Source organism: Chaetodon trifascialis, chromosome 16 (assembly GCF_039877785.1).
Source record: "Chaetodon trifascialis isolate fChaTrf1 chromosome 16, fChaTrf1.hap1, whole genome shotgun sequence".
Lineage (NCBI taxonomy): Eukaryota > Metazoa > Chordata > Actinopteri > Chaetodontiformes > Chaetodontidae > Chaetodon > Chaetodon trifascialis.
This window is the reverse complement of record NC_092071.1, coordinates 19,664,729-19,690,918: the sequence shown is the minus strand read 5'-3', so window position 1 is coordinate 19,690,918 and position 26,190 is coordinate 19,664,729. Positions and strand designations below refer to the sequence as shown.

Genomic DNA, 26,190 nt, shown 5'->3' with positions numbered 1-26,190 from the left:
CTTGAAGTCAGCATAAGTAGTCCTTCATCATGCTGGAAACGAGAGGGGGGGGGGGGGGGGAGCTCATATTTCCATGTGTTATGTCATTTCTGGAATGTTCTGATCTCTTTTCATCAGATCCACATTCCCTGACAGGGAAATCTATTTCTCTGCATTCCGCATCATTCCCCAGCCTTTTCTAACATGTTAGACCAGTAATTTGTCAATAAAGGAGCTTCGTTATTCCCAGTGAATCGTTTCCGATTTTTGATTACCCTCAGTCCACTGGTGATGTAAGTTAACATAGCACCATGAAATTGAGTGTAATAATGGAGCATAATGTCCACAGGATGTCTGCTGTGCTGCTTCTGATAATGGCACCCTCATGACTATTGTATAATTACTACATGCCATCATGCTAATTGTCTGTAATGTCATCCGTAGTTACCCAATCATCTAACAACAGATCATGTACCAATCCAACGCCATAAAGCAGAGAATATACAGAGATACAGAGAAGGCTGGCATGCTCCATCATAGCTGTCTTTGTTGGTTTTTAATAAGTGAAGGGTTTATCCTTTGGGCTCCTAAGACAGACTGAAGAACTGCAGAGCCCTGGGTCATACGGCTGCTCTGATTTAGGTACCAGTATTTATCCCAGGGAACGGGAACTGTGTCCAAATTAGGACAGAGTTTTCAGATCTCAAGTTCTTTTCCATAATCTGGTTAACTTAACTCTCAGACACACATACGTACGCGCACACACATCTTACAAATGGATAAACAGAGGTGAGGAGAAAAGCAAACATCTGTGGAAGAGAGCTGCTTCTGCTTTAAATTGAGCTATCAACTCTGGAGCAATAGCTGAGAATATCAAATAGAGAGGGGACTGCTTTGCATAAAGTTTGCATGGGAAAACAGAGGGCTGGTGCTAGAGGTGCACAGTACTCAGTATTGGTGCGTTCTAGCCAAAATACTATGAGTGTCAGGAAAACTAACATTTACAGTCCAGTGTTAACTGTTGACAAGCTTTTGGCACACCTTTAGAAATACAAGTGCAGCGACTCTCTCTGGTAACTGGTCAGAACAATAGAGAAGCTTTTACTACACAAACCATCATGCAAACATGTACATGCAGTACAAACCAAGAAGAAAAGTGTGCTGGTTAAACTAACATCATTGAAGGCAACAAAGAAGTGCAGTTTACTCCAGACAGTAACAAAGTTCAGCTGATAATGAAGGACATCGTGGTAACACTGCGTTTGAATAGCCTTTAAATGTCATATTGATATTGGCAACAGGGATGAAAAGCTGCTATAGAGCCTTCTCCAGCTGGTAAACTGGATTTTAAGACAGCTGTACTTCAAGTTATGTCTTCTGTCTTAGATATCTCTAACCCAAGCACTAAACAGAACGATTTGGATTTCCTAAGGCAAGAGTGGGTACTAGGTAACTCTTTCATGTAGTCAGAGATTAGGTGCATGTGGTCTTCGTAAATTAGTCCAGAAATTGAACATAAATTAGAGGATTGCTCCTGTGAGAAACATCACAGCTGAGATGTACGTTCTTCAGCCGCAGACCTTTCTTTAAACTTTCTTTTATTGCTTTAGTAGTGCTCACTAGAGCATAAACATTTAGTTTGAGATCTGACATTTGCATATCTACAAAAGAATGTAGTGCGATCCTGACTTATTAACAGGCTGCCCTGTATTTTCCTTTGTAGTGATGACCATGGAACCATGGCAACAGCAGCACAGTAAAAAGAAAAGAACCTGTTGTTTTCTCGATCCACTCTTCCAGTTTCATCGTGGGGCTGAACAAGCTGTTAGGATGCAGAGTTAAGCCAGATATGAACGCATTTTTGTTCCATTTCATTGCATTACACGCACTCAAAATGCAAACACCCTGCAGCAAGTAACGATTATTCCAGTATTTCACAGCTCATCACACATTCACCACTGTCTCTGTGGACTCTGCAGCACCTGCACTCGAATCCAGACAGATCTCAAATGGGAAGGGGGTAAGATTTATATTGTCCCCTGACCTTGAGCTCAGCCTCCACTTCCTCTACTGCTCTTTCATCAGACGAAGCCTCCATCTTAACCAGACCTGTTTGGAAACTCCTCTTAACCTGGCACACACGCACAAGGATCCAGGGCAAGAAAGCAGTATTGATCCTCTAACCTTACAGGCCACTCAATAGGAGGGAGTAGAGCTACAGATAAAAGTTACAATGTTCTGTCAGAAAAAGTGGATGTACTTCAGAAAACACTGTTCAGCGTCTCGCGCTGCCAAATACAGTCAATTTCTGATGTTTCAGTGAATTAGTTAGTGGTAAAGTGTTGTACACACTCTGAATGCAAATGTGAAGATATTATGTATTCAGAAAAAAACACAGGCTGTATCCTTGGTTCATGCTCAGATCCATGTACAGTAGAGTATTAAAGGAAACAGTGATGTCTGTTTACTGTCAGATTTGGCCCAGATGAGCAGATGGAGACGGTTTCTCTGAGGAACCCGCAGGGAAGGCCAGACTCTATCCTCCTCTTTCCTCTCCCTGTCCTCTCGACAGTGCCAGCTCTTTGCCACCGCAGGCTGAGGAGGTGGCACTCTCAGCCTGGTTTTCCTGTCACCCCAGGGCAGGGAGAGAGAAATAGCCATCTGTGATTTAAATCTTCCTGCAAACATCTCTGTGCCAACGTGTGCTCCAGATCGCTTTAACAAAGGCATCTATTTACCTCTGCGTCTGCTGTCATTCTTCTGCAAAGTACAGTAATACTCTTGCAAGAATTGTGCCACATGCAAGTCTGAGCTGTGTGTAATTCCAAGCTCAGACAAATCATTTTAACCGTCTATTTACATGGAAGCCACATCAATTACCCTAAAATATTAACATGAGATTAGCTTAACTAGAATGCCTCATCAGTGAGCTTGAGTTCATGATGAAGTCACCATGTAAAACACTATTATATGGTTTCTGGGAATAAATGTAGCTTGTCTAGACCATGTCCCTCCCAGACGTAGCCCTCAGTGGCTGAGAAGAGAAGATGAATAATTGAATCCTGAGCAGAAAAGAAAAAGCACAGAAATGGTGCACCGACAAAGAGTCCAGGCTGTCTCTCTCTCTGTCTGTGATTTTTAGAAGAGTAAACTGGACTGGAGTTGTGCTGAATATGTGGCATGCTGGGGGTTTTTGTGATGTGCTGGCACCCTCTGCTGCTAGCTAAGGAGAATGCTTAGGACCCCTTTTATAGAGGAATCTCATTTACCAGAGCTCTCCTTTTACCTTCTGCTGCTCCGGCTGCTTCTTTCAAACCCTAAGTTGAATACTCTCTTCCACTCTTTCTCCACCTCCAGGGCAAAGGCAGTGGGACTGATTCATCGGTGAGTAGCTGTAATGCGCAAAGGGGGCAGAAATGGATGCACGTGCAGCAGTTTTGAGAATTGCACCAGTATTACCCACACATGGTAAATTTTTAGCAGCCACACTCAGAACAAAGTAGCATTTGACATCATTAAAGTACACACCTATGAGTTGTACCCCGCAAGCCAATATGACTCTTCTCTGTGCTTTATTTAATGTAGGCACAGTGGCACACGCATGCTGATAGACACCCACACACACACACACACACACTCACACTGTCTCTCACTCTCTTATTACTGTCTATCTCAGAGCCAATTTGCTGTAATGTTCTGTGATGCAAGGGAACTGGTTGACGATAATGAAGCTAAAATAAGTAGAGCTTATTATACAGTGGGACATTGGAACTATGCAGGGCTCTCTCCACAAAGCCGCATGCACAACAGTCATTTCTCCAAGAAAAATATGCCACTCTGCAGGGATCAACTCGCGGGGACACAAGCTTGTTAGTGTAGAAGGCTGAAGCGTCGTGTGTACTGTATGTGTGTGTAGCCGAGGCTGTCTCTTCTGTGTAAAGCTGAGATGCCATGTGTCTGAATGTCACACTTCAGAGCTAACTGGATATAATGAGCGAAAAATGTTGCAGCAGAAAACTAAATTCTTTTGATTGTCGTCAGTTACTGAAATGTACTTGTTGATGCACAATGTGGCGTGAACAGGTATGCACAAGGTCTGAAAAAAATGTTATTGATCTAAACGACAGATTTTTAATGTTGGCAAAAGATTTCTTCTGATGAATTATGTGCTTGAAAGCATTGTATGCGCTCAGTTTGCAAGATCCTCTCAGTTCATTGTATCGGATTACTTCCTCATCCTGCATTGATGTACAAGTTTTTTCTGTGTGTTTTCAGCACCTTTGCAGAACAATTACCCTGCAGAAGAGATTGACAGGATATTATAGAAAACTCCACAACGGGTGTTATTACAGACTTACAGTCAGACACTAAACCCAGAGTAGAGCTAGTTACCATTAGGACTGTGTGATATGGCTGAAATCAGTGTCACAATATCCATCCATTCATCCATCACTTTAATTTTTCCCAAGAGATACTTGTTTGTGCAGCACCAAACACAAGATAAAAAGACAAAGTGGAATAACAATTTGAAAATAAATTGAATTATGAGAAAATATAGATTTACAATCTGGCTCCTGTATAGATATTATTATCTATATTAGGTGTTTATATTTTGTATGTACACATAATGACTTGAAAAATCAAGATACAATGTGATGCATGGCCCTCACATTTTGAAGGGTTAAGAGCAGCCGTCATTATTTTTGAAAAACAGATTTGCCTTTGCACAAAGGGTGATGTTCGCACAGATCAATGTGGCAGTTCTAATAGGATACCTTTATTCCTTTTAACTGTGCTTTAGATCACTTTGATAGCCCCCCCCCGCTCCCTAACACCCCCCAAGCTGCCGTTAACCTTGATTCAAGTGTCTTTGGCTCACTTTTATCTCTTTGCGTTGACCCGCTAAGAGCTGGAGTGGAGATGGCTGCTTTGATGCCTTTATGCTGCATCTTGTGCTTCTCCGACTCGCCTCCAGCTATACAATGCACTTACACACAAGACTGTCAGAAGAAATGCTGGAGAGAAACAAGCCAAGCAGCAGGGAGGATGCATGTGTGTCAGGGAGCATGCAGAGCGCACATGTATGTGTGTGTGCGCATGTTTTGTTGTTTTCTCAAAGTGAGTGATGTAAGAGCGCTCTGCGTCAGAGGCCACGTACCGCACATCTCTCTCCTCCACTGCCTTTACACCCCCCCCCACCACCACCACCACCACCGCCCTTATGCATTTCCCCTGTCAATGCTACACATGTAGTTCACAGGTTACGATCAATAATTTGTACTCTCCGCCCCTCTCAAAGAGATGTGGCACAACCTCCACCAATCCACAGTAATGGCTGTTGCTAAGGAGCAGAGGTAATGGGATGCAGTCTATTTTTCAGGCATGTTTCAAAGTTTTAATGGCGCTGCTCCTACATAAGAGCCCCTGTGTTGATTGTGGTAATGGGCAGTGGAATGAGCAGGAGTCCTTTCCATCCTCTGGAATTGTGAGTGTTATAGCTCAGAGGTCATTATTCTCTGGTCCTGTCCTGACTTATCCTCTGCCATGGAAAAACTGACAGAGAGAGGGCCACACAATGGATTTTGTTACCTATACTTACATAGCAAGGAAGCCAAAATTGGTGAAGAGCACACAAACAAACACTGGTATTTATCTGCGTCTGCGCTGCCACAACTAGATGTGTCATTGTGACCTTTAAAGGTTACCCATGTACACATTTATTCATTACATCATTGTCAAATTTGTCAAGGTTTATATGTTGTAATTAGTGCAAATAAGGGACATGATTATATGGATTCAAGATCACTGGGAGGCTCTCTCTCACACCTATTGTAATTACACAATCACAATCACAATCACAATCACAAAGACATTACTCATGCATGCATTTTATCTCTGTCTTAGCACAAACTTATCCCAGGTGGGTTTTAGCCTCCCTAGTGGTTGGTCGTTCAATACACCACTTTGGGCCAAACAGAAAATCTACAACAAGCTTTGGGTGAATTGCGACAGAAGATGAGGCCTCCTGCCTTTGGTGATCTCCTGACTTTTCATTCAGCACCATCATCAGGTCAAATTTAAACCTCCCCATCAGCCACAGCTGTACTTGGTTTAAAGGAAACTTAGAAAATGTGAGCATGCTCACAAGCTAAAAACTAAGTGAACACGGTAAGCAGACCAGCTAAACGTAAGCATGTAAGCATTTACCTCAAAGCTCCGCTGTGCCTACGTACAGCCTTGCACAGCTGCTACAGTGGCTGTAGTTTGCTCTCTTGTAGTCTGTAGTGTTTGTTTCTTGGCTTGTACTTTTTTTATTGCATGTGCCAGTGTAAAATCATGGAATGCTTGAGCCTTGCTCAGACCTGGAAGAAATCATTTTCCAGTTTTTTCCTCCAAAGCAATGTGTTTTGCAGTAAACTAAAGCAGTCCAGCAGATTTCCTGCTTAAAGCAAAACAGTGCTGGTTGTCATAGTGTCCATTTTGCTTATAGTTGCAAAAATCACAAGATTTAATGACGTATGATGTGAAGCCACATAACATGAGCACTTAGTGCCCTGTTGCTCTTTACAATATAATCCAATGTACAAACATTCCCCCCAGCAACCACATGAAATCCAAGATATTTGCAGCAGATCAATCATTCTCCAGGGCTTGTTGAGGATGTGATGCAATAACAGGATGTGAATAGAAATGTACAGTCAGTGCTCCCAGTTATTATTGTCCTTATCAGCAAATGAAGTAAATGCAAGATAAAAGAGCCTTTTGCTGGAGATATCTCAACCGTGATGAAGTCAAAAGCCCAGTTGCACTGTACAGTGCAGTATATCACACCGAGTACAGAGAAATCTCTCTGGGATCGTTTGCTTGTTCATTACTTATCCCGCCCACTCAGGCTTCTAATTATGATATTGCATTTTTATTTTCTGTTCTTTGCTCCAGTAGATTTGTTCAACAGCTTGTGCTTAATCCCCTCGATATTTCTGTCCAGCTTCAGGAGACACACACACACACACACACACACACACACACACACACACGCACACACACGCACACACACACACACACACACCTGATTGCTGTGCATGTGTGTGCATAGCAATCAGGTGAGGATTAGTAGAGGTGGGTCATTTTCTTTTATTGAAGGTCAGTATGATAACAGTTTGTAATGGGAGGTGAAATTCTGGAGAAACCCTCTCAGCCTTTATCACACACTCTGTTGAAGTTACAAATAGTCTTTTTCTTGAATTTTAAACGAATCATTTGACTGATGCAAATGACTTTTTAGTGGTTTGAAAAGAGCACAGTGGATTTTGTACCCTGACTGACGTTAATGAGTATTACACGTGGACATGTGTAGTGGTTGAGCTGTAGCTGACCCGAGTCCACTCTCTCCATGTCCTGTCTCCACTCAGCTTGTCACAGCTGGCTAAGCACACCAGACCAAAGCACACATGTGGCTTCGATCACACTCCTCTCACCAGAGATTACTGTAGAAGCATTAAGCTGGAAAAAGCGTCCGTCCTTGTGCGTATGCAGGCTTCTATATGTGTGTTCTCTGAAAGGCACATTGCTTAAAGTGAATACCTCATAGGCCTTCAAAAGCTTGCAGCAGGACCGTTAACCACAATAAACAGCATGGCTACAGTGGCTATGTGCTTCCCTCCTCCGCAGAATCACTGTGAGAGCCAAGCCGCAGTACAACGCAGGTTCCCACCCAGTGACTGTCAAAGCTCCACCAGACTCCCTGTCTTTCCAGCACAGACAGAGTCTTGCAGCAGCTTTCATGGCTGTTAGCTCTGACTGCCAGCTCTACATCACTGTCCATGCTACTGAGCTGCGATGAGTCAGTGTCCTCCATGTCCCCTGACCCTCCACGTCGCATACAGCACTTGCCAGGAGGCCACACCTCCTGCAGTTGTTGCTCCCTCACTGCTCTCAAGGAGGATTTTTGCAGGATTTTAGCAGAAGTTCAGGGTTGAATTAACCTTTAAGTCGGTTTACCCTGAATCTTATGCATACTGTATGTTTTGTTGGAAATTATATGCACTAATGTTAACTGTGCCTGTAAATGTTTTACAGACCAAAATAAATGTAAGTGTAAAGTCCAGCATATGCCTCTGTAATCATATGTCCTTGTCCACTGTTCAGTATGTGACAAAAGCTATAGAAAGTCTGCTCATAATTGTAGCATGGATTCTGACATACAAAGAGCATGTTTTCCCCCAACTGAATCATTGTGTTTGCTGTGGCTTTCAATACTCTTCTGCCAGTCAGTAGAGCTATTTTCTTATCTTGCGTGGGCTCTTAAGTGAACATTGGAACGATGCTATTTACTTGAAATACATGTTGTGATTAAACTGCTTTATGAGCTCTTTCTGCAGCTGCCAGCAGGTTCCTTTACTTATTTCCTCGTGACTCACTCTGTGATTTTCATCTCTGCTTTTCCTCCTTTCAAGCTCCTCCCGCTCTTTTTTCTGGTAATCATTAAGAAGTGTTGTCGTCCGGGGTGCGCATGTAGAAGAGGCCCTGGCTAGCATCAGTCCAGCTCCTACTCTGCTTCCAGCCATCTTATTTCTGAATGTTTGCCATGCAGCTCCCCCCCCCCCCCCCCCCCCCCCCACACACACACACACACACACACGCCCTGTGCCAAGTCCCTCCTGTCTGTGAGCAATTAATCTGTGTTTACCTCCATTTCCTGCGTTCATCTGATCTGTCCACCGACCGACGCCGGGACAGCTGGGTCTGTGGGCTGCTTCCCTCGGACAAGAGAGGAGAGGGTGAATGCGTGCGAAGGCGTTTAGGCAGGGAGGAGGTGAACTGAAACATCATGGCTGGCATTGCTTCATGCATCTGTAAGTCATTGGAACATGGAATCATTTCCCCTCCTTTTTCTCTTGCATTTTTCTCTCTGGAGCTGTTTTTTTTTTTTTTTTTGCCCTCCTCAACCAGACCCCCTGTCCAAATCGCCTGCTGACTTGTGTTTGGAAATAAGTTCCAAATGATGTCCTGGCCTGAGACTCAGACAGACAGTATGTTTCAGTGTGTGTTTGTAAATCTGTATTTGCAGTGTGTGTTGTGCATGCTGGCACCCTGTAGTTATCTCTTTAGGCCTTTACAAGGTCATGGTTACATGTAAACACACTACATCATGGCACTTAGCTTTTATAGGTATTTGTTTTATGGAAAACAGCTCCTGACTGCGATGCATTGTCAAGTCAGAGGAGCAGAAAAGCAGAGGAGTCTTGTTGCTTAAGTGAAAGACAAAATGTATTCCTCCAATTTTTTCCCCTTGAATTTAACTTTTTTATGGGCTTGTGTCTTCTTCTATGAAGTTATTTTATGGGTTTATTGGGGATTAAATGAGGCAGTTTCAACCTTGTATCAAGCAGTGTGTGTGTGACTTCACCTAAATTTCATCTGTTTTCCCACAGTTGTGTTCTCTTGGTTTGTCCTCCCTCCAGTGGAGATTGCTTTTTAACACATACATACTGTACAAGTGTTCCCACATGCCCTCTTACACACATACAGTACTGTATACAGACTGCCGCACTGATTAGCTAGGATTGCATTAGTTAGATTGTCTTTCCTCTGCATCTCTGTCACATCCAAAGGTGACTAAAGGACATCATTGTGGCGCTACACGCACGATGTAAAACAATGAAAACAAAAGACGTAGCTGATAGCGTGGTGAGGTCGTGGGGATCATGGGAGTTGTTGTCCTCATTATTAAACAAACACCATCGCTCATGAAAATCTCTCTGACGTGACTCAAGCAGAAATCACGTTCACAGATGAGGTAACATGTTAACGTGTTATTCACATTATATTTAAAGTTACACCTCAAGTCAGTGTAGTTCTTTCCTGTATGTCTTTTCAGTGGCCGTGCACGGCAGGATTATGCATGTGAACAAATCTTAATTTTCACTCGTTCTTAAATGGTCTTTATGAGGTGATGGATTATGCTAATGATAATAATTAAAGTACTGTGGATGTTCTTCCAGTCAGAGCTGCATGACAGAACTACCTCTGAGCATTTGATAGTTCAGACAACAGATGTCTTCATCCCTCCCTCATATCGCTTCTTGTTGACATTATTGGATGGTGCTCAATTGGTTTCCAGTTGGTATTTTAACCAGATTGTCAATTATTTCTCCTGCTAGAAAGATTATTTGATCTAAATTCTTATTAAATTACACAACATTTGTTTTTAAAATAATAAACATCCTGTACATTTCATCTTCTACCAGTCAGCGTGCTGCCCTCCCAAAGGAGGAAATTCAGGTTATTACTGCACCTCATGGACTTGAATATAAGTTGCCTCACTGCATTACAGCAAGCGTAACTTGTGCCAAGGCAGCTTGGTGCCATAATCCCCAGTATTAGCAGGGAGGAGGGGGGCTAACGTGATTTCCTGGCTGTGGCCTAGATGGGACCCGGGCATGTATTATCGGGCCATCAGAAAGAGTCAGCTTCAACTCTAATATCAGTGTGTGTGTGTGTGTGGAGAGCAGGAAATGGCCTTTTGTGTTGCTGGCCAATACAGCCTGCGGAGAGGAAGAGAGGAAACATGCACTGTGTCGTGCCATGTCGGGCCACTGCCTCTCGGTGCGTGCAGCAGTATTACAGAGACTAGCAAACCTAATCAGCTCTTGTAACCCCCTCTCTTCCTCACAAACCATTCTGAATCCAGGTAGGGGCTAACTGGGGGCTGACAAACTAAGAAATGATTCTCTCCCTTCTCTCTCGAGCCTTTCCTTTTGTCTCCTCACATTTGATTTTGTAAGACGCTCGTGTTGCAGTTAACAGTGCAGAGCTGTGTTAGCCCCCGAGAGCTTAAAGATTAAAGCAACCTCTAAGAGCATTTAAGGAAGTGGAGAGGGAGAGTTTTTTTTGCAGGGGGACTCTGTATTTTCTCCAGGTTTAATGAATATTTGCTGCATGGCAGAGGCGTTGTTGCTCCGGTGGAGGGGTTGAACATCTGGGTCCTTGTAGCTGGGAGAGACAGAGGGAGCGGAGTCTGTCACTCCTAGAACCCAGACACAGAAATTTACTCTCTTTAACATGCCTACATATGTCAGGACACACTTCGATGAGCATTTACAGCCACCTGTGTCAAGTACACAGTCACAGGCATGTCCACAGAAACCACACAGGGCCATCTCAACCCCCAGGAGAAGCAGTGCCTCCAGCGGGAAGGTGTCTGTGCAGGCAGGCAGCTCCGGGGCCTCTGTGGGCTTCTAAAGCTGATTCTCTGCTCGTCCCTGTGGGAAGGAAGGATTCAGCAGGGGACGAATCAAAAGGAACATAGCATCAAATCACACGCACATTTGAGACATATTGCTGGATTAGATCCTGTAGTTGTCCAAAAACTGGAGCATGAAAACCCATTTCTTCCTCCTTGGCCCCTCCTGCCTGCTGATAAAGCCATGCGGAAACAATGCTCCCTAACCTCGTGTTATTCCACTCTGCTGCCCTGAAGTTAATTGTTTTGATATGATCTCTTTGCACGCTATGTTTCGTTGTTCAACTAGAGATCCAAAGGATCTTAAGATAACCTTATAATCTCCAGCAAGTGTGCATTATAGTCCTTAACACATTATCACCAGACCAGTGACTTCATCTTTTCTGCCTTGTTCAAGTCTCCGTGTTGTGTCTAAATACACACCAGGCATGGAGTGATACCCTGGGCTTTTTTCTGTTTTTTGGATTTCGGCCCTTCGAGCACTTGCAGCTCTGTTATCCGGGCACAGCGATGGCCATGGGGGACGTGGCCAAGCGTAGGCATGTGTGTGGGAAGTGAGCAGGCAGGCAGGCTGTCACTTACCATTACAGCACTGCAGACTCCCCGTGGGTGACATGAGGAGAGCGGAAAGTGAGAAGACGAGAGAGTGAGAAGAGTAAGGCGGAGAAAACACGAGTGGAGCAAACGATATCCAGCAGCCCACACACCAAAACACACACCTGGCCCATAGCAACCCCGAGCTGAGGAAACCTGCTGTTTGTTTTGTCTTTTAATTAGACCAACTGCTGAAGATAAGCCCACCTGACAGAACTTCACTGCTGGCCTCTGAAAAGAGAATCCAAAGTGAAAGGATGCGAAGAGGGAAGGGTTAAAGACTCCTGGGTAGAGAAGACGAAAATAGTCAGTGCATAATGTTCTTGTGGTGGGCTGGAGATCAGTACATATGGATGTGTTCTCTGTTCTTTATAACCGTGTCTGTGTCCAAAAAAGTCTGTTAGTACCTTGTTGAAACAGAAGTTCACAGGGTGGCACTAATTCCAGGTTTGTAAAATAAATAAATATATAAAGTTTACACCAGACTGAATCATTTTATACAGATACCAATCAATCCCTTGGTTAAGTCCCGGTTTCATGAGCATCACTTCCCCCTTGTCCCACAATGATAATGGTTTCTGCCAGATTTTTTTCCCTGCGCTGGCATAAAGCTTTGGGCAAAGGTCTTGCCAAGGCAGGCTGTGTTTCCATGGATGCAAACACAACTATTGGCACTCCTGCGTCTGATTGGCTTTGCTCATAACCCACTGCTGTCCTATGATAGAGGAGCCGCCTCAGTTTAACACAGGAGATTCCAAATTTGGCTAAATCCTGTGGGATACAAGAGTCCATTCTCGCTGGCAGACACCGTAAGCCATAGTCAAAGGTGACATGATTATATACACAGCGGTGTTGTGTGTGTGTGTGGGATCTGGGCCCTGTGCGCTGAGGGGAGTGGCAGAATGTAAACATTGGCTGGGTGGCCCAGTCTCTCCTCTGGCTGTGGCCTTTTTAGTCCTTAAGCCTTCACAGCAGTCGACTGGCTTTTTAAAGGTCCACCTCACAATGTTCGTTTGCTGCCCCCTGCTGAAAGCCTGCCCCCTGACTGCTGGCTTTGTTTACAAAGTCATTTGATTAATCAAACACATTTTGTTCACACAGAGCCCACATTCTCTGATAGATATGTTCGTGCCAGACTGTGGAGGCAGTGCAGACAGATGTGGTGACACAAGTGGAAAGTTTAGTTTTTGAATGTGCTTGAAAGGGCCCAGGTGTGTGCTGTCCTTACCAAACATTTGATTCCCACCTGTGGCCATTTGCAAAAAAACAAAAACAAACAAAAAAAATTTGTTGGGGATATATATATATATATGATATGATATGATATGATATGATATGATATGATATGATATGATATGATATACAATGTCACAAGACTCACAGTGATGCAGAACCAACACACCCTGGGGAACACAGCAGGAAATTGAACAAGGGACCCAGTGTTACTGTTCAAATACTGAGGCAATGTCTTCAACATTGGCAAAAAACATAGCTGTAAAACTGGAATATGCTGCTTCCAAAACATGCTCCAAGTGGCACTTCATGGCTGTCCGTGGAACCTTTAGCCAAATGTTACATAATCTCTCACACTGTGTACACTTCCTCAGCTTTTCTGCCTTCAGTAAACTCTCACTTCATTCTGCCATGTTTGTCAGCTAGCTGTCATTCTCTCTGATCGTCTCTCATTGCAGTTCCAGGAGTCTTAATTTGATGACAGGATAACATCACCTGCATGAACTGTTTATGGCAGGAAGCGTCTGTAAAGTGTCAGTACTTGATTTGAGCTTAATTTATGGTTAGTGTCAACATCTGCCTCCAGCAGTCGATGAATCAAAGTACACAAGTTCAAAAGTTTACAAGTTTACTTTATTAAACATCCTTTCACCCAGTAAACATGTCTTATAAAGTACAGCAAGTTAGCAGCTCTGACTGTTGACCCTACATTTTCATTCTGCGTTCAGTGTGATCATGCTTTGTATGTATCTCCCGCTCTCTCTCTGTTTTTTCAGTGCATATTATTATTTTGGTTTGTCAGGCTGCAGCTTTACTTTTTTGGTTCAGTCCCTCCACTCCCATCATATTTCCCTTCAGCCGCAACAGGCAGATTGTTTTTGTGAAAAGGGCCTGATGAACCCGAAGTCCACAACCTGCCCAGCATCAAATGACAGACAGACACAGTTAGCGACTAGCTGGTGAATATAGAGGAGCATTTAGCAGCTAAAGAGCTGGATATTTTTACTCAGGAGTTGGTGGAGACCTCAAGAGAGCTAAAAGTGAATGTTGGACTTCCATTCATAACGTCTCTACATAAGTTACAGTTTGCAAACATGTTGGCAGTATGAGCTACATATGGTGATAATAGGTAAAAGTTGCATTTATGTCTTGCTGCACTTCTTCCAAATGGTCAAAGATTCAATTACTGCAGGTTTAAGTGCTGTTTTAGGAGCAGAAGTGCTCTTCAAAAACATTAATAACATCTGAAATTGAATTGAAATTGATGTTGGGGATGGGGCTCAAATTTATAAATATTTGATATTTAGAATGAGTTCCACTGTAATGCTGAGATCCCAGCGGGCTGCAGCGCGGTGTCGTTCCATCCTCCATGCGGCCAGTCTGATATCTCACATTTAGCTGATTTCATCATTTTTTCCTTGATATTTGTGCTTCTATCATGGGTCAGTAGGCTGCGCAGTTTAAATTGTTTCTTTTTTTGTGTGTGCACATACACAATCAGGAGTCCGCACTGGCTGCTTCATTTTGAAAATTTCCCGGATTCTCTCTGCCGTTCCTGCGTCTGACTTCCTGTCCGCCTATATCAGCTCTGTGCAGCTGGTCGCAGCATCTGCATTCTCCGCCAAGCAGAACAGAGTGCCGCCTCTGAGATGCTTCTGAAACGCGAAGCGGCACACCTGATAGACTTAGAGGTTTGGTGAATTTAGGGGTTAGAACACCAAGAATGTGCCAGATTGGTTCAAATTCGGGATCAGAATGAAGCTGGCAAGTGAGAAAGTGGTTGGAGGCAAACGGGCATTATAATTAGCAAACAGTCATAACATAATCCTTTTTCACAATGCTTGTAAATATTTGAAGCTATCATGCAGAGTTGAGCTGCATCCAGTGTGATCTCGACATAACTGCATTTGACAGAGCATTTTCGAGCCACATTTGTTCAGCCGTCAGAGTTTATTTGGCTCGTGGGAACGCTGCGCCTTCGGGGTCAGACCAACATCAGGGGCTGCTGTCTGTAGAAATAATAAAGCAGACAGTGTTACTTTACAGAGGGCAGAGAAACGCAAGATTGAAATAGATACAGAAGGGGGTTAAATGAGGTCAGGCTAAAAGAGCTTAACGGTGCATGAACGAGAGCAATGGGAGGCACTGGAGGGAGACATTGAGTGAGCAAAGGGCTAGAAAAAGGGAACATTGCAAAAAAAAGAGCAAGAGAGTGAGAGAAAGGAAGCTTGTAGGATAGATAGGAAAGTTAGGAGAGAGGGAGAGGTCAGCGAGGAGGCTGCTGCTTCAGTCTTTTCCCACTCAGAAGGGAAACATTCTCCTCTGCTGGCATCTGCCACCACCGCTGAACACAGCTGAAGCCCATCTGAGGAGCTCTTCTGTCAGCCTTCCAAGCCCGCCACACCACACACACACTGCACACACGCACACACACACACACACACACACACACACACACACACCGCACACCACACTACACCACAGAGACGAGGGAGTGAAAGAAGCGGTAGCAGGCTTACAGACAGAGCGAGAGGAACAAGCAGAAAGACCAGCAGGATAAAGTAGCAGAAACATTTCAGTGTCAGCGCGCTGCACATTCAACATCAGTCTTTGGAGGAGACGAGACTTTCCCTTGGCACACTGCATCAGTCAGCAGCAGAGGACAGAAGGATGATCAAGTCCAGTTGGTTTTATGTCAAGTTCAAATACAATGAGAAGGTAAGTCCTCCTGCTTTTTCCCTGGCCTCTCCTAAATATCCAAACATATGATATTGCCTGCCCGGGAAAATGTTGAATTATTTAGCTGTGCGTGGATACTCTTAATCTTCTCTCTGTGGCTGTTTTAAATCATTAGAGGAAGTTATTTTGTGGGTCTGTAGTAAAAAGTATTTAATTGAAAGGCAAACTGAAGAAAAGCTGTGTTCAATGCCATTTGTTTGATAGCATTGCATGTTTTATATGTGCTGTGTAAGTAAGAACACACACAAATTCTTCCTTATTGTGACACTGACTGTTAAAGCAGGAGTATATCCTTGAAATTATAGTCTAAGTCATTAAGCTGCAAAGCATATATTTTTTAATAGATGTGCTGATTTTAGTATTCAGCGCCCTAGTTGTTGAAGTGTGAATGAGATTCTGTCGCCTCCAGAGCATCCCAGTTTTTGTTTTCTTACAAATAAATATGGCTTAGCCTACCTGTGGCATGCATAATATCCAAAGGCCTGGAGCATGCAGCATTTAATAACAAGTCCTTATTGCTTTATGTAAAATGTTATTAACATGCTAAATGCAAAGTCTTTAATCCAGACATCATCATATGTCGTGTGTAAGTAGTGTGGAAGAAGTTCCTGTGGTGTTAGTAGTTTGTACAGAACTACTCGATCGTATGCTCAGGTCATGACCTTGCCTTGTGATCGAGTGCAGGTATAAAGTTTTAATGCAGTTTGTGATGTCATCGTCTGGACATCAGATCCTATAGCTTGTGTAATGGGACTGAGTCCTCAGTGTCGTCCTCTGTCTGTGGATGGCATTACACCGTGAAGCCAAGCTCTGGGCCAGCATCTCACACTTTCCCCAAATGTCCGTTGCTTTGCTAATGAAAACGTCTGGTGTTACAGTTACTGTCAGTGAACCAGTCGTGTAGCCAGCCAGGCAGTCCGTCAGCCACCAGCGACCATCTAGTCAGTCAGCGGGCCAGCCGCTAAGCTGGGCTCCCGGCCGCGCTGCGTCTCTCTTTGTGTCACAACGGTTTTTGGTCGTGGCCCCTGACGCTGATCAAGTTCTCCTTTTGGCATCAGGTGTCTGTCCTGTCGGATCAATAAAGCTATCTCATTACATAAAACGCAGCCAAGCAGAGCTCTGTTTGCTGTGCGTTGAGCCTAACTTCTCAGTTTAGTTAGAACATTTGGCGCTTTCTAAATATGAAACAGCAGTCTACATGTGTTGGACTGGCTTTGCCATAATCAGGCTTATTATCGTGGATAAGTGAGAGTGTGCCAAGTGGCCTCATGGGAGCATCTGTTGGTGCCCGAGGTGCTCTGTTTCCATCTGGTCTGCCATTTTGTACTTGAGCAGTCTTAGGTGGAGAAGTGAGAACATGGCCGCTCTTTTATCTTTGAGAGCCATGTCTGTTTTAATGATGCTTCTTTACAGCCTGTCAAATAATGTCACCAGCACATGCTCTAAAGAGCCCGCTCCTTAAGTGTGGACACAGATATACCGAGCGTGATTTTCAGCTTCCTCTAAAAAGACACATTTATCCTTAAAAATGACACACAAATATGAACAAAGTTGACACACTCAACTTTGTCTGTGTAGGATTGTTGGATACAAAACCTGCTAAGTGGTGTTATTAGAGATAGCTGGAGCCATTGCTGTGGTGGTCTGCACTGGAGCCTGCCAGAAAAGGCCCAAAAAAAAGGTGTCAGATCAGAAAGAAATGTTGCTGTGAAACAACAGTTTAAGCAACCATGACAACAGCACGGGTGTTTGCTGGCAGGGTCTGGTGTAAAAGTGCAAGGAGGAGTTCAGCGCCATGCTGCTCTCCCTTCCACTGACCGCTCATGCCATTACATTTAGTCAAAGTTAGGCGAGGATATGTCCTCACATTTGATTTACAAAAGGTAGGAGGGTGAGACGAGATGGCTGGTTGGTTTTTATTCCAGTGATCCTGGTAAGGAAAAGAGCGAAAAAGCTGATTTGCTACAAGCCTTGTTGAATCAGAGATTTCTGTAATTTACGGTACTCTGATGGACTGCCGAAGCAGTATTTTCACTACTGATCAGCCGCTGCTGACTGTCTGGCTACAGCCCTCCTCACTCCAAGGTGGCCTGGCTTTCCTTTTACTGTTCTGTTTTCCTCCATGTCAGTGGTCCCAGTTAAAAGAAAGTATACACAAGAACAGGATGTGAGTGTCAGTGCTTCTGGGGGTCTGGGCTGTGTGTCGGAGGAGAAGAAGGGCATATGCAGCCGTCGGCTTTTCCTGCTCCCAGCTGTCTGGCCTCAGGAGCAGCCAGCCTCCGTGTGATTACGCGTGATTGACAGGCACGCTTCCAGCAGCATTGGAATAGGCAGTGACCTTAAACAAATACTGCCATTTTTGACGGAGTGCCTGTCTTTCCTCCCCACCTCCCCTGCTCTCTGAAGAGAAAGGGTGAGAAGGGCACAAAGCAGGGTGGCTTCTGGGTCAAGCACCCAGGGTCATCCAAGTCTGGGGAAAGGGTAATTGCTACCCCTGTGTGTGGGCTCATGTCCTGAGGTGAGAGTGTATGAGGTGGAGGGAGGGAACGTTGAGACTGGAGGCAGGCTGGAAGTGGGTTATATTCCTCCGAGTGGAAAGAGAACACAACTCTGAAATGCTGCTCTGTGTGTCTGCTCACAGCTCTTTGTCCTCTAAGTCAGTGCCAGGACCCCCCAACACTGGGGCCACAGCCCCACAGAGGGCGAGCAGCAACCTGACTCACACTGGACTAATTCAATTTAACACACACTGAGTGCCCTGTGATTGGTGTGTTAGCTCTGGCCTCTTGCATGGCCAGATGGCGGTTCTCGGAGAGACACATTTACATTTCTGAGTGTACAGTGAGGAAACATCAGGACGGAGATGAAGAAAAATAAGTATATTGTCGTTGAACACATGGAAGGATTTGGGGAACGTCCTTGTTTGTTGTTTCAGAAGCTCACACTGATAGTCGGCTACAGTTTGTTGTCTTATTGTATCCTTTAAATTCTGAGCACTTGTACATGTAAATTTGTTGCAGTTCACTGCTCCACGCAGTATTTATTGATTATTAATCACTAACAGAGATCAAAGAATTATTGGATCCTTCACTGAGGTGCCTGTACAGCAATGGCAAAATATTAATCCTTCATTCAAAATCTTTTATAAGTAAAAGTACACAAGTATGACCAGCAAGCTGTACATGAAGTGGAAAGACACAGTTTTTGTAAAATAGTGCAGTTTTGGTGAAATGTTGATAAGTGTGTGTTATGCCATTGCAGATCGGACACTTTGCTGTAAAGAGCAAACACATTCTGAACATTTTACTGCATTCAGTATCCTCAGAACATGTTCGCTGCTGCACATTAGTTGTATTTAAAATCATTTCTGGTAGATAGGGTTGTTTTTTAGCTAGCTGTGTCAATCAAATACATTTAGTGGATTAAAAAGTAGAATATTTGTCTGAAATGTAGTGAGGTAGAGCTAGAAAGTAGCAGAAAATGAAAATACTCAAAAATGTACTTAAGTACAGTACTTGAGTAAATGTATTTACAGATGAGCCTTTTATCCAAAGCTTCTAACACATAGAAGCCTGAGTACGCAGAGCACACACTTGGCATGAGCGTTGGTTCTGTGGCTGACTTCTGTTTGTTGCCTGTCCTCAGTATGTGTGCAGTACATTTATGGAAAGCTTCTCATGGTGTAGACATTCAGTACATTGATGTGTTTAGTAGATTCTTGGGGTTTATACATTCAGTGTCCCACACTCAGCACAATGTTTATCTCCAAGTCGTATTTATTTTGGATCAAATTTTGTCATTCAGATCATGTTTTCAGCAAAATGACACACTCAAGGCTCCTGTTATTACATCCAAACCTTCAAACAAATTGTGGCTTTCTTGACAGTGCTGGATTCATGCGCCTCCTGCTTCACTCAACACTCTCTGGGTTGCAGCATGCCTCTGCTTCTGCATAACGTGGATCCCTTTCGTCTGCTCAGTTCGCTAAACCGCTGCCAGTGGTTTTGCCTCCTTTGCTCTCTGTGTCATGGTCGCAATTTTTTTGAGGGCTGTACAAATAAACAACTGAAGAACTTGCTATTCATCAGGAGTACATTGGACGGCTGACATGCCAGAATTTTGAAATATTATGCAAATAGATTGGCTGGGATAGCTTTGATTTTCATGCCATTGTTATTAATTGTAATAGCTGTGTTTTAGATAATTGGCATATGATGGCTAATTTGCCCACAACTGGTGAAATCACAGGTTCCAGATGTGACGTTGGGGAGGCCTGTTGGAGCAGATAGTCCAAACTGTGTTGTGTAAGATGTGGCCCCTCTCTCCATGTTCCCACATAGATTGCAGATTGACTCTGTATTTACTGAGCTGGTGGACCAGGATTGGTTTGTTGAATAGTGGGGGGGTGTCCTATAATGACTATAATGACTGTGAAAACCAGAGAGTGGCATGTGGGTTATCATTAAAGGAGGCTCATTGCAGTCTCTGATGATGCCACAGCATGTTATATGAGAGACACATGGTGTGGAAACCTCTCTTGGGTGGCATCGCCTATTTCAAACATAAACTCAGGGAAGCTTGAAAGCGATGCTGAACATTCCTGTAGACCGTTGTGCTTGGGGAAATTCTTGAGGAATACAAACCTCCATTAGAAGTTTACTGGGGGGCTATTGTCGGCTGGTTTGCTTCTAGGTCTGTAGCTTGTAGCTTAATTGTGTTTGCTGCCTCAGAAGATTCCTCTAGTGTAACCATCCCACAGGCGAAGGCAGTTTCCTTTTCGTCAAATAATGAATGAGTTGATCTGCATGAAAGTTTCATCCCTCTGCCCATCCATCCACACTTGGAGGACTTTAATGAGACTTTACTGGAGCTGTTTTAGCCAAGCCAGTTTAATTTATTTATGCTTAAAAGCTGCAGCGGTAAGAAGCTTACAGAACTGTTGACCCTGGCAAGGTTTGTCGCAAAGCAGGCCCTGTCACTTTTTTTTTTTTTTTTATTCCAGAAAGGCTTGCTTACTTTACCGACACATTGAAATTCTAGGAGAGTGCTCCACAGCTTGCTGAAGGGATTACTGGTAAATCCCTGCAAACTCCAGATGTTTTCCCAGGCAGCACGCAGCGAGGAAACATCGCCCATCCCCTGTAAACATCTGTCAGACAAAAGCCTCCGCCACAGAGGAGACAACAGAAGCTTAGAGGGAGTAAAGTAGCTTGACTAGTCAGATTTTCACTCTGTTAGATCTGTTTGTTCATGAAGAGCTAAGTGGTTTTGCAGGGCGTCTTGTGTGCCTGCTTATGCTAAGCTTCAGCGTGGACGAGTGTACAGTATGACTGAAATGTTGGGAGGTTTAATAGATGAGGAGGCTGGCAGGGCAGAACGATCATTTTGCCCATCCCAACGATCCCGAAACTCAGAGCTCTTCTTGGTAGACTACCAAGAGAGAGATCCTTGGACATTTTTTGAATGACTTCCTTTTTGTTTATTTTATTGTGCAGCGTCATTAAAGGCCACATTCAAATTTAATGCTAAATTTGAATAATCGTAGCTGTCCTGTGCAGTGAGTGTGGTAGCTGGCTCTGCTGCATCCCTCTCTCTGTCAGAAGGCAGCGGCATGACGGTTCTGAAGCCACAGCAGCACTTTGCCTTTCTTTATGTGTGTGTGTGTGTGTGTGTGTGTGTGTGTGTGTGTGTGAGAGAGAGAGATTTAGACGTTGGCAGTGAGGACATTTTTGGAAAGTGAGGACATTTTGGCTGTTCCTCACTTTTGGACAGACCTTCAAAGGTCTTTTTTGGACTTGGTTTTAAGGCCTAGATTAGAATTCAGTTTAGTTTACTGTGAAAGTAGGAGTTAGGCTTTTAGTTGTGAAGGTTAAGGTGCCAGGGAATACGTTATGTCAGTGAGTGTCCTCACAAGGATGGAAGTACAGTGTGTGTGTACAGTGTACAGTGTGTGTGTGTGTGTGTGTGTGTGTGTGTGTGTGTGTGTGTGTGTGTGTGTGTGTGTGTGTGTGTGTGTGTGTGTGTGTGTGTGTGTGTGTGTGTGTGTGTGTGTTGTAAGTGGCAGTTGCTGCCGGGTTCAGGCCCCAGGCAGGATCTCGTATCCCCCTGCCATGTTTGTGTTAATTTGCTGGATGTAAACACAGTGAGTGGGCTGTAACAAGGCAGTGCCTGCCTCTGTGTGTCTGGTCTCCAGCCTCCTCAGCGGAAGACAGAATGGAGAGAGGGAGCGGCTGACCGGTGTCTGGATCACTGAACAATTGCAGGCCAGAGAGAGAGCGAGAGAGAGAGCGAGCCCTCAGTGTAGCCACTAGGGACAGGCCTGACAGATGGATGGAGCGAATGACTGGATGCCTAGCCAACTGGAAAGACAACTTTCACCCACACAGGCTGTATGCTTTTGCCTGTCGCCTTTTATCTCCATCTCTTACACACAACCTAAAGGAAGGAAAACAGGATCTGTCTGATTCCATAAGCCTACCATTACATATGATATAGAATTTAACATTTTTCTTTCATGGTTATCAAACTGGAGTTTAAAAAGGAGGTATTGAAATTGAAAATGCCATCTGATAAAATCGATAGATTATTGGACGGATTAAATTAATGAGATTTAACATGTCAGCTAGTAGACTTCAAAGTTGCTGGGAGGCAGACTTCCCTTCCTGCACACATAGCCAGGCTAACTGTCCCCCCGACCCCCTTTTCCAGTGTTTGTGCTAAGCTAAGCTAACCAGCTGTTTAATGGACAGACATGACACTGGTCTCGATCTTCTCATCTAACTTTCTGCCAGAGGATGAAAAAGCTTATCTCTTTAAAACTGTCAAACTCCTTTCAGGTTCCCCAAATCATATTTTTAGACTTGGAGCCTAATGCTTATGTGTGTTTGGTTATGCATGAAAACTTGTGCTGTGCTTGATAGCAGAGATGCGTCCACACTCATGAATCTGAGCAAAGGTGTGTGCAGAGCCGCTCAGTGAATGCGTGCCTCATTTTCTCCTCAGAGGGGTCCTCATTATCCTCAGTTAAATTCCCACTGGAATGCCGTGTCCTGCCTGCCGTCTGCTGCCCGCTCCTGAGCAGCTCTAGTTTCAGCCTGCTGGATGACTGGGCACGGGGATGGTTCCCATAGTTGAGCTGCCTGGGCCGCATGGGCAGACCCTGGTACCCTGGCTCAAAGAGCCCTCTGTTGTCCCGTGCACACGCTCACATGCAGCGTAGGGTCGCTTCACACACGCACACACACACAGAGAGGCAGTCTGGCAATGTGAGCTATGGGAATGTCAGATTTATGGAAGGATGGATCACATGCTCGCAGACTGCTGGAGAGCAAAGCCCAACAATTGCTTTTTGTCTGAATGTAAACTTGTGTAACTGTCTGGCAATACCAGTCTACGCTGGCGTGCTCCAAAGAAACAATCCTATGCTTTTTTCAGCAGCCTCCCTCTGAGTGAGGCTTGGCATAAAATCTGTCCAACTTGGCCAGCTCTGCAGAACAGATCTACATAGACACACACACACACACACACACACACACACACACACACACACACACACACACACACACACACGTGGACCAGCTCCCGCATTCAAATACATAACGTCTAGATCGTTATTTTCCATCAGGACATTGGGGAAAAGTCCGTTTATTATACACCATTGTGCAAATGGCCAGCAGTTTCTCACTGTGACCAACTAGCTTTCTCTGCATTCAGCAAAATCTGCTGTAGCCCAGACCCCAAGTTGGCTTTTTCGCTAAAAGTTTTACCCAGTGAGGGGGGAGTGAGAGGGAGAGTGGGCCAGAGGAGAGTACATATCAAAGAGAAGCAGCCATCTGTCAGCACAGGCAGCAAACAGCTGGTGGAGGAGATGCAAGATGTCTGAACAAAGACTGACAAGATGGAAGATGACAGGAAACAGATTTCCCTCCTTTTTACCCCTCCTGCAAGAGAGGAGGTTGACCATCGGAGTTCTGTGATGTCTCACAGTCTCCAGATGCTGGCTCTCTTCTCTTCTCTTCTCTTCTCTTCTCTTCTCTTCTCTTCTCTTCTCTTCTCTTCTCTTCTCTTCTCTTCTCTTCTCTTCTCTTCTCTCCTCTTCTCTCCTCTTCTCTGTTGGACTTGGACTTTCTTCTCCCATGCCTTGTTACTGGTGAGATTCTTCCGTCTGCTCCCCCGCTTCTTAATTTGTTCATTTGCATTTCTGTTGCACACAGCAAGACCCGAGAACGTCTCATCTCTCACATGTAGGCACGCACAGAATTTAACTATCTCTACTGGAATTATCATGTAATAATTAATACATTATATGCTTTAATTATACTAATTATGATAGCATTTACTCAGTGTGGAATTTTTTTTTGAATAGGATTTTTGTGGGACCTAAATATTCCATTCTGTGAATTATTTATCTTTAGTAATTGACCTGCTGCAGCTTAAGTAGATACACATCTCTCTGCTCATTTGCTCAGATAAATGCGGCAGTGTGAGTCGCGTTAAGTAAATTTTTCGGAAATGAGCGCAGGGCCTCATGTTAATTAGTGCTGCAGCGTAAGCCTTGTTACATCAGGTCGTCCTCTGTCTCTCTCTACTTAGCACAGTCTATTCCCCTTTGTGCCTTTTTCCCCCCGCATCGTTAATTTGAACAGAAAATACAGTCTATTTCTAAATAGGGCAGTGGTACACACTAGCTGCAATCATTAAGCCCATTTTCTGCCGGCTTAGAGCTGTTAAAATGACTGTAATGGAGGGAAAGCAAGAGAGTTTTTGTCTACTCTCTCTATTCACAGTGTAATGTGTGATGTGTGACATTGGCCAGTGTATTACTGTAATGGCCCTAATTGTCTAATCACTCTAATATGTGGCTGCTGCTCTTGGACATGACAAGGGCAAAGTGGGCTAATAAACAGTGATTACTGTCACTTGAAATCAGCACATAGAAGAGGGAGGAAACGTTAGCTGCAGGGGGGAGTAGTTTTCTCCTCTTCCCTCATCTCGCCTGTTTTGTGCTTGACAGACAGGGGATGCATGGTGGTGGTGAAAGGTCAGCCTTTGGTTGCACTCAAGTGATGGAATGACACACACACTCACACACATGGAGGTATCAAAGAGGAGGAGAAAGAGCTGTCATCTCCAGATCTTGTCCCTTCGGTCGCGTAGATTGACGAGCTGTCAGCCCGGCCAGCTTATGCTCTGTGGAACAAAGAATAGACGAGGCAGAGCTTCCCCAGCCATCTGCCTCTGTATGTCTCTGCCTCTCTCTGCTTCTCCTCAGTGTAGTCAGGCAAAAAATCTAATTTGAAACATGGTGTTACAGTAAGTGTAAATGGTACCTCAGTCACTAAATAACTGCATGAGAAATATACATGAACAAGTATTCTGTACATCATAGATAATGACATGTGAGGGTTGCAGCTTTCTGTTCATACTAAACCTGGTTACCTTTACTTCTTCCCTAATCGACCGCTAACCTGCTGCCTTCTTCCATCGTTCTTTAATGAGTTGGTGCATGTAACTGGCCCACACATATGATCATGTCTTCTCCCTCAGTAAGGTGCATAACAGTTGGTGCTTAAGATTGCTACAGTATCTGTGTTATATTTATATGGACAGAAAGCTGCAGTTTCCACCTCACTCAAATGTTTATGGAGCTCTGAATGAGACTGAAGCTCTACAGTTTGGAAGCAACAACATCCTCAAGTGATCCCCTTCAGCAAGCCGAACAGTGGATATCTTTCAAAGTTGCCTGGAATTTTATTGAACCCATGATGGACTAAAGGTACATCCCAATCCCATATAAAAACCTCTGACATGTGACCATGCATTTGGAGGGCGGTGAAAGTGCAAACCTGTAAATACACTGGAGTTTTTGTTGCAGTTGTAAACGTACCATCATGTGGGAATAGGCCAGTTTCGATTTTCTTTCCAGTGCACCGTCAGCCTTCCAGTCTTACTTTCCTTTCACTGTAGTCGGACATTAGGACTGACGCAGAGCTCAGCCAGCAACATTCACTAAAAAGTCTCTATTTGCACTGTTTGTGCCTTGTGAGATGAATGTGTTTGTGTCTGCGCGTTTGGAGTTGATGTTTTATGCACCGTCTCCAGGCCACGAAGCCCTCATTTCACAGCTCCCCAGAGACCAGTTAACCCCTCATTTCCTCCCCAGAGCATCCTATGGGGACCACAGCAGTTGTGTGTGTGTGTGTGAATCCTTGCTGTATCTTCTGTGGAGCAGACTTTCTCTACAGTAGTCGGGCTCTCTGATAGCCTCCATTCATTATTCAGCTCTACTCCAGCTGCACCACACCCCCAAGCAGCACAGAAATAAAACAAGGTTAAGATTGGCATGAAATGTGTCTCAGCGGATCAAGTGGTGGGGGAGATGGGGTGGAGGTTTAGGAGAC

General features: G+C 44.3%; 1 protein-coding gene across 8 annotated transcripts in view; it reads left to right on the top strand.

Moving 5' to 3' along the window:
• Nucleotides 1-26,190, top strand: part of auts2a (activator of transcription and developmental regulator AUTS2 a) — a 298,426-nt gene that overhangs the window by 90,255 nt on the left and 181,981 nt on the right. The window contains exon 1 of one of the 8 annotated variants that reach the window (XM_070982781.1): nucleotides 15,539-15,769. The exons of the other annotated variants lie outside the window; for them this stretch is intronic. Coding sequence (XP_070838882.1) covers nucleotides 15,722-15,769 — 48 coding nt within the window. The 5' untranslated portion in view covers nucleotides 15,539-15,721. Of the gene's footprint in view, nucleotides 1-15,538; nucleotides 15,770-26,190 lie in introns of those variants that run through there. 8 annotated transcript variants of the gene reach the window in all.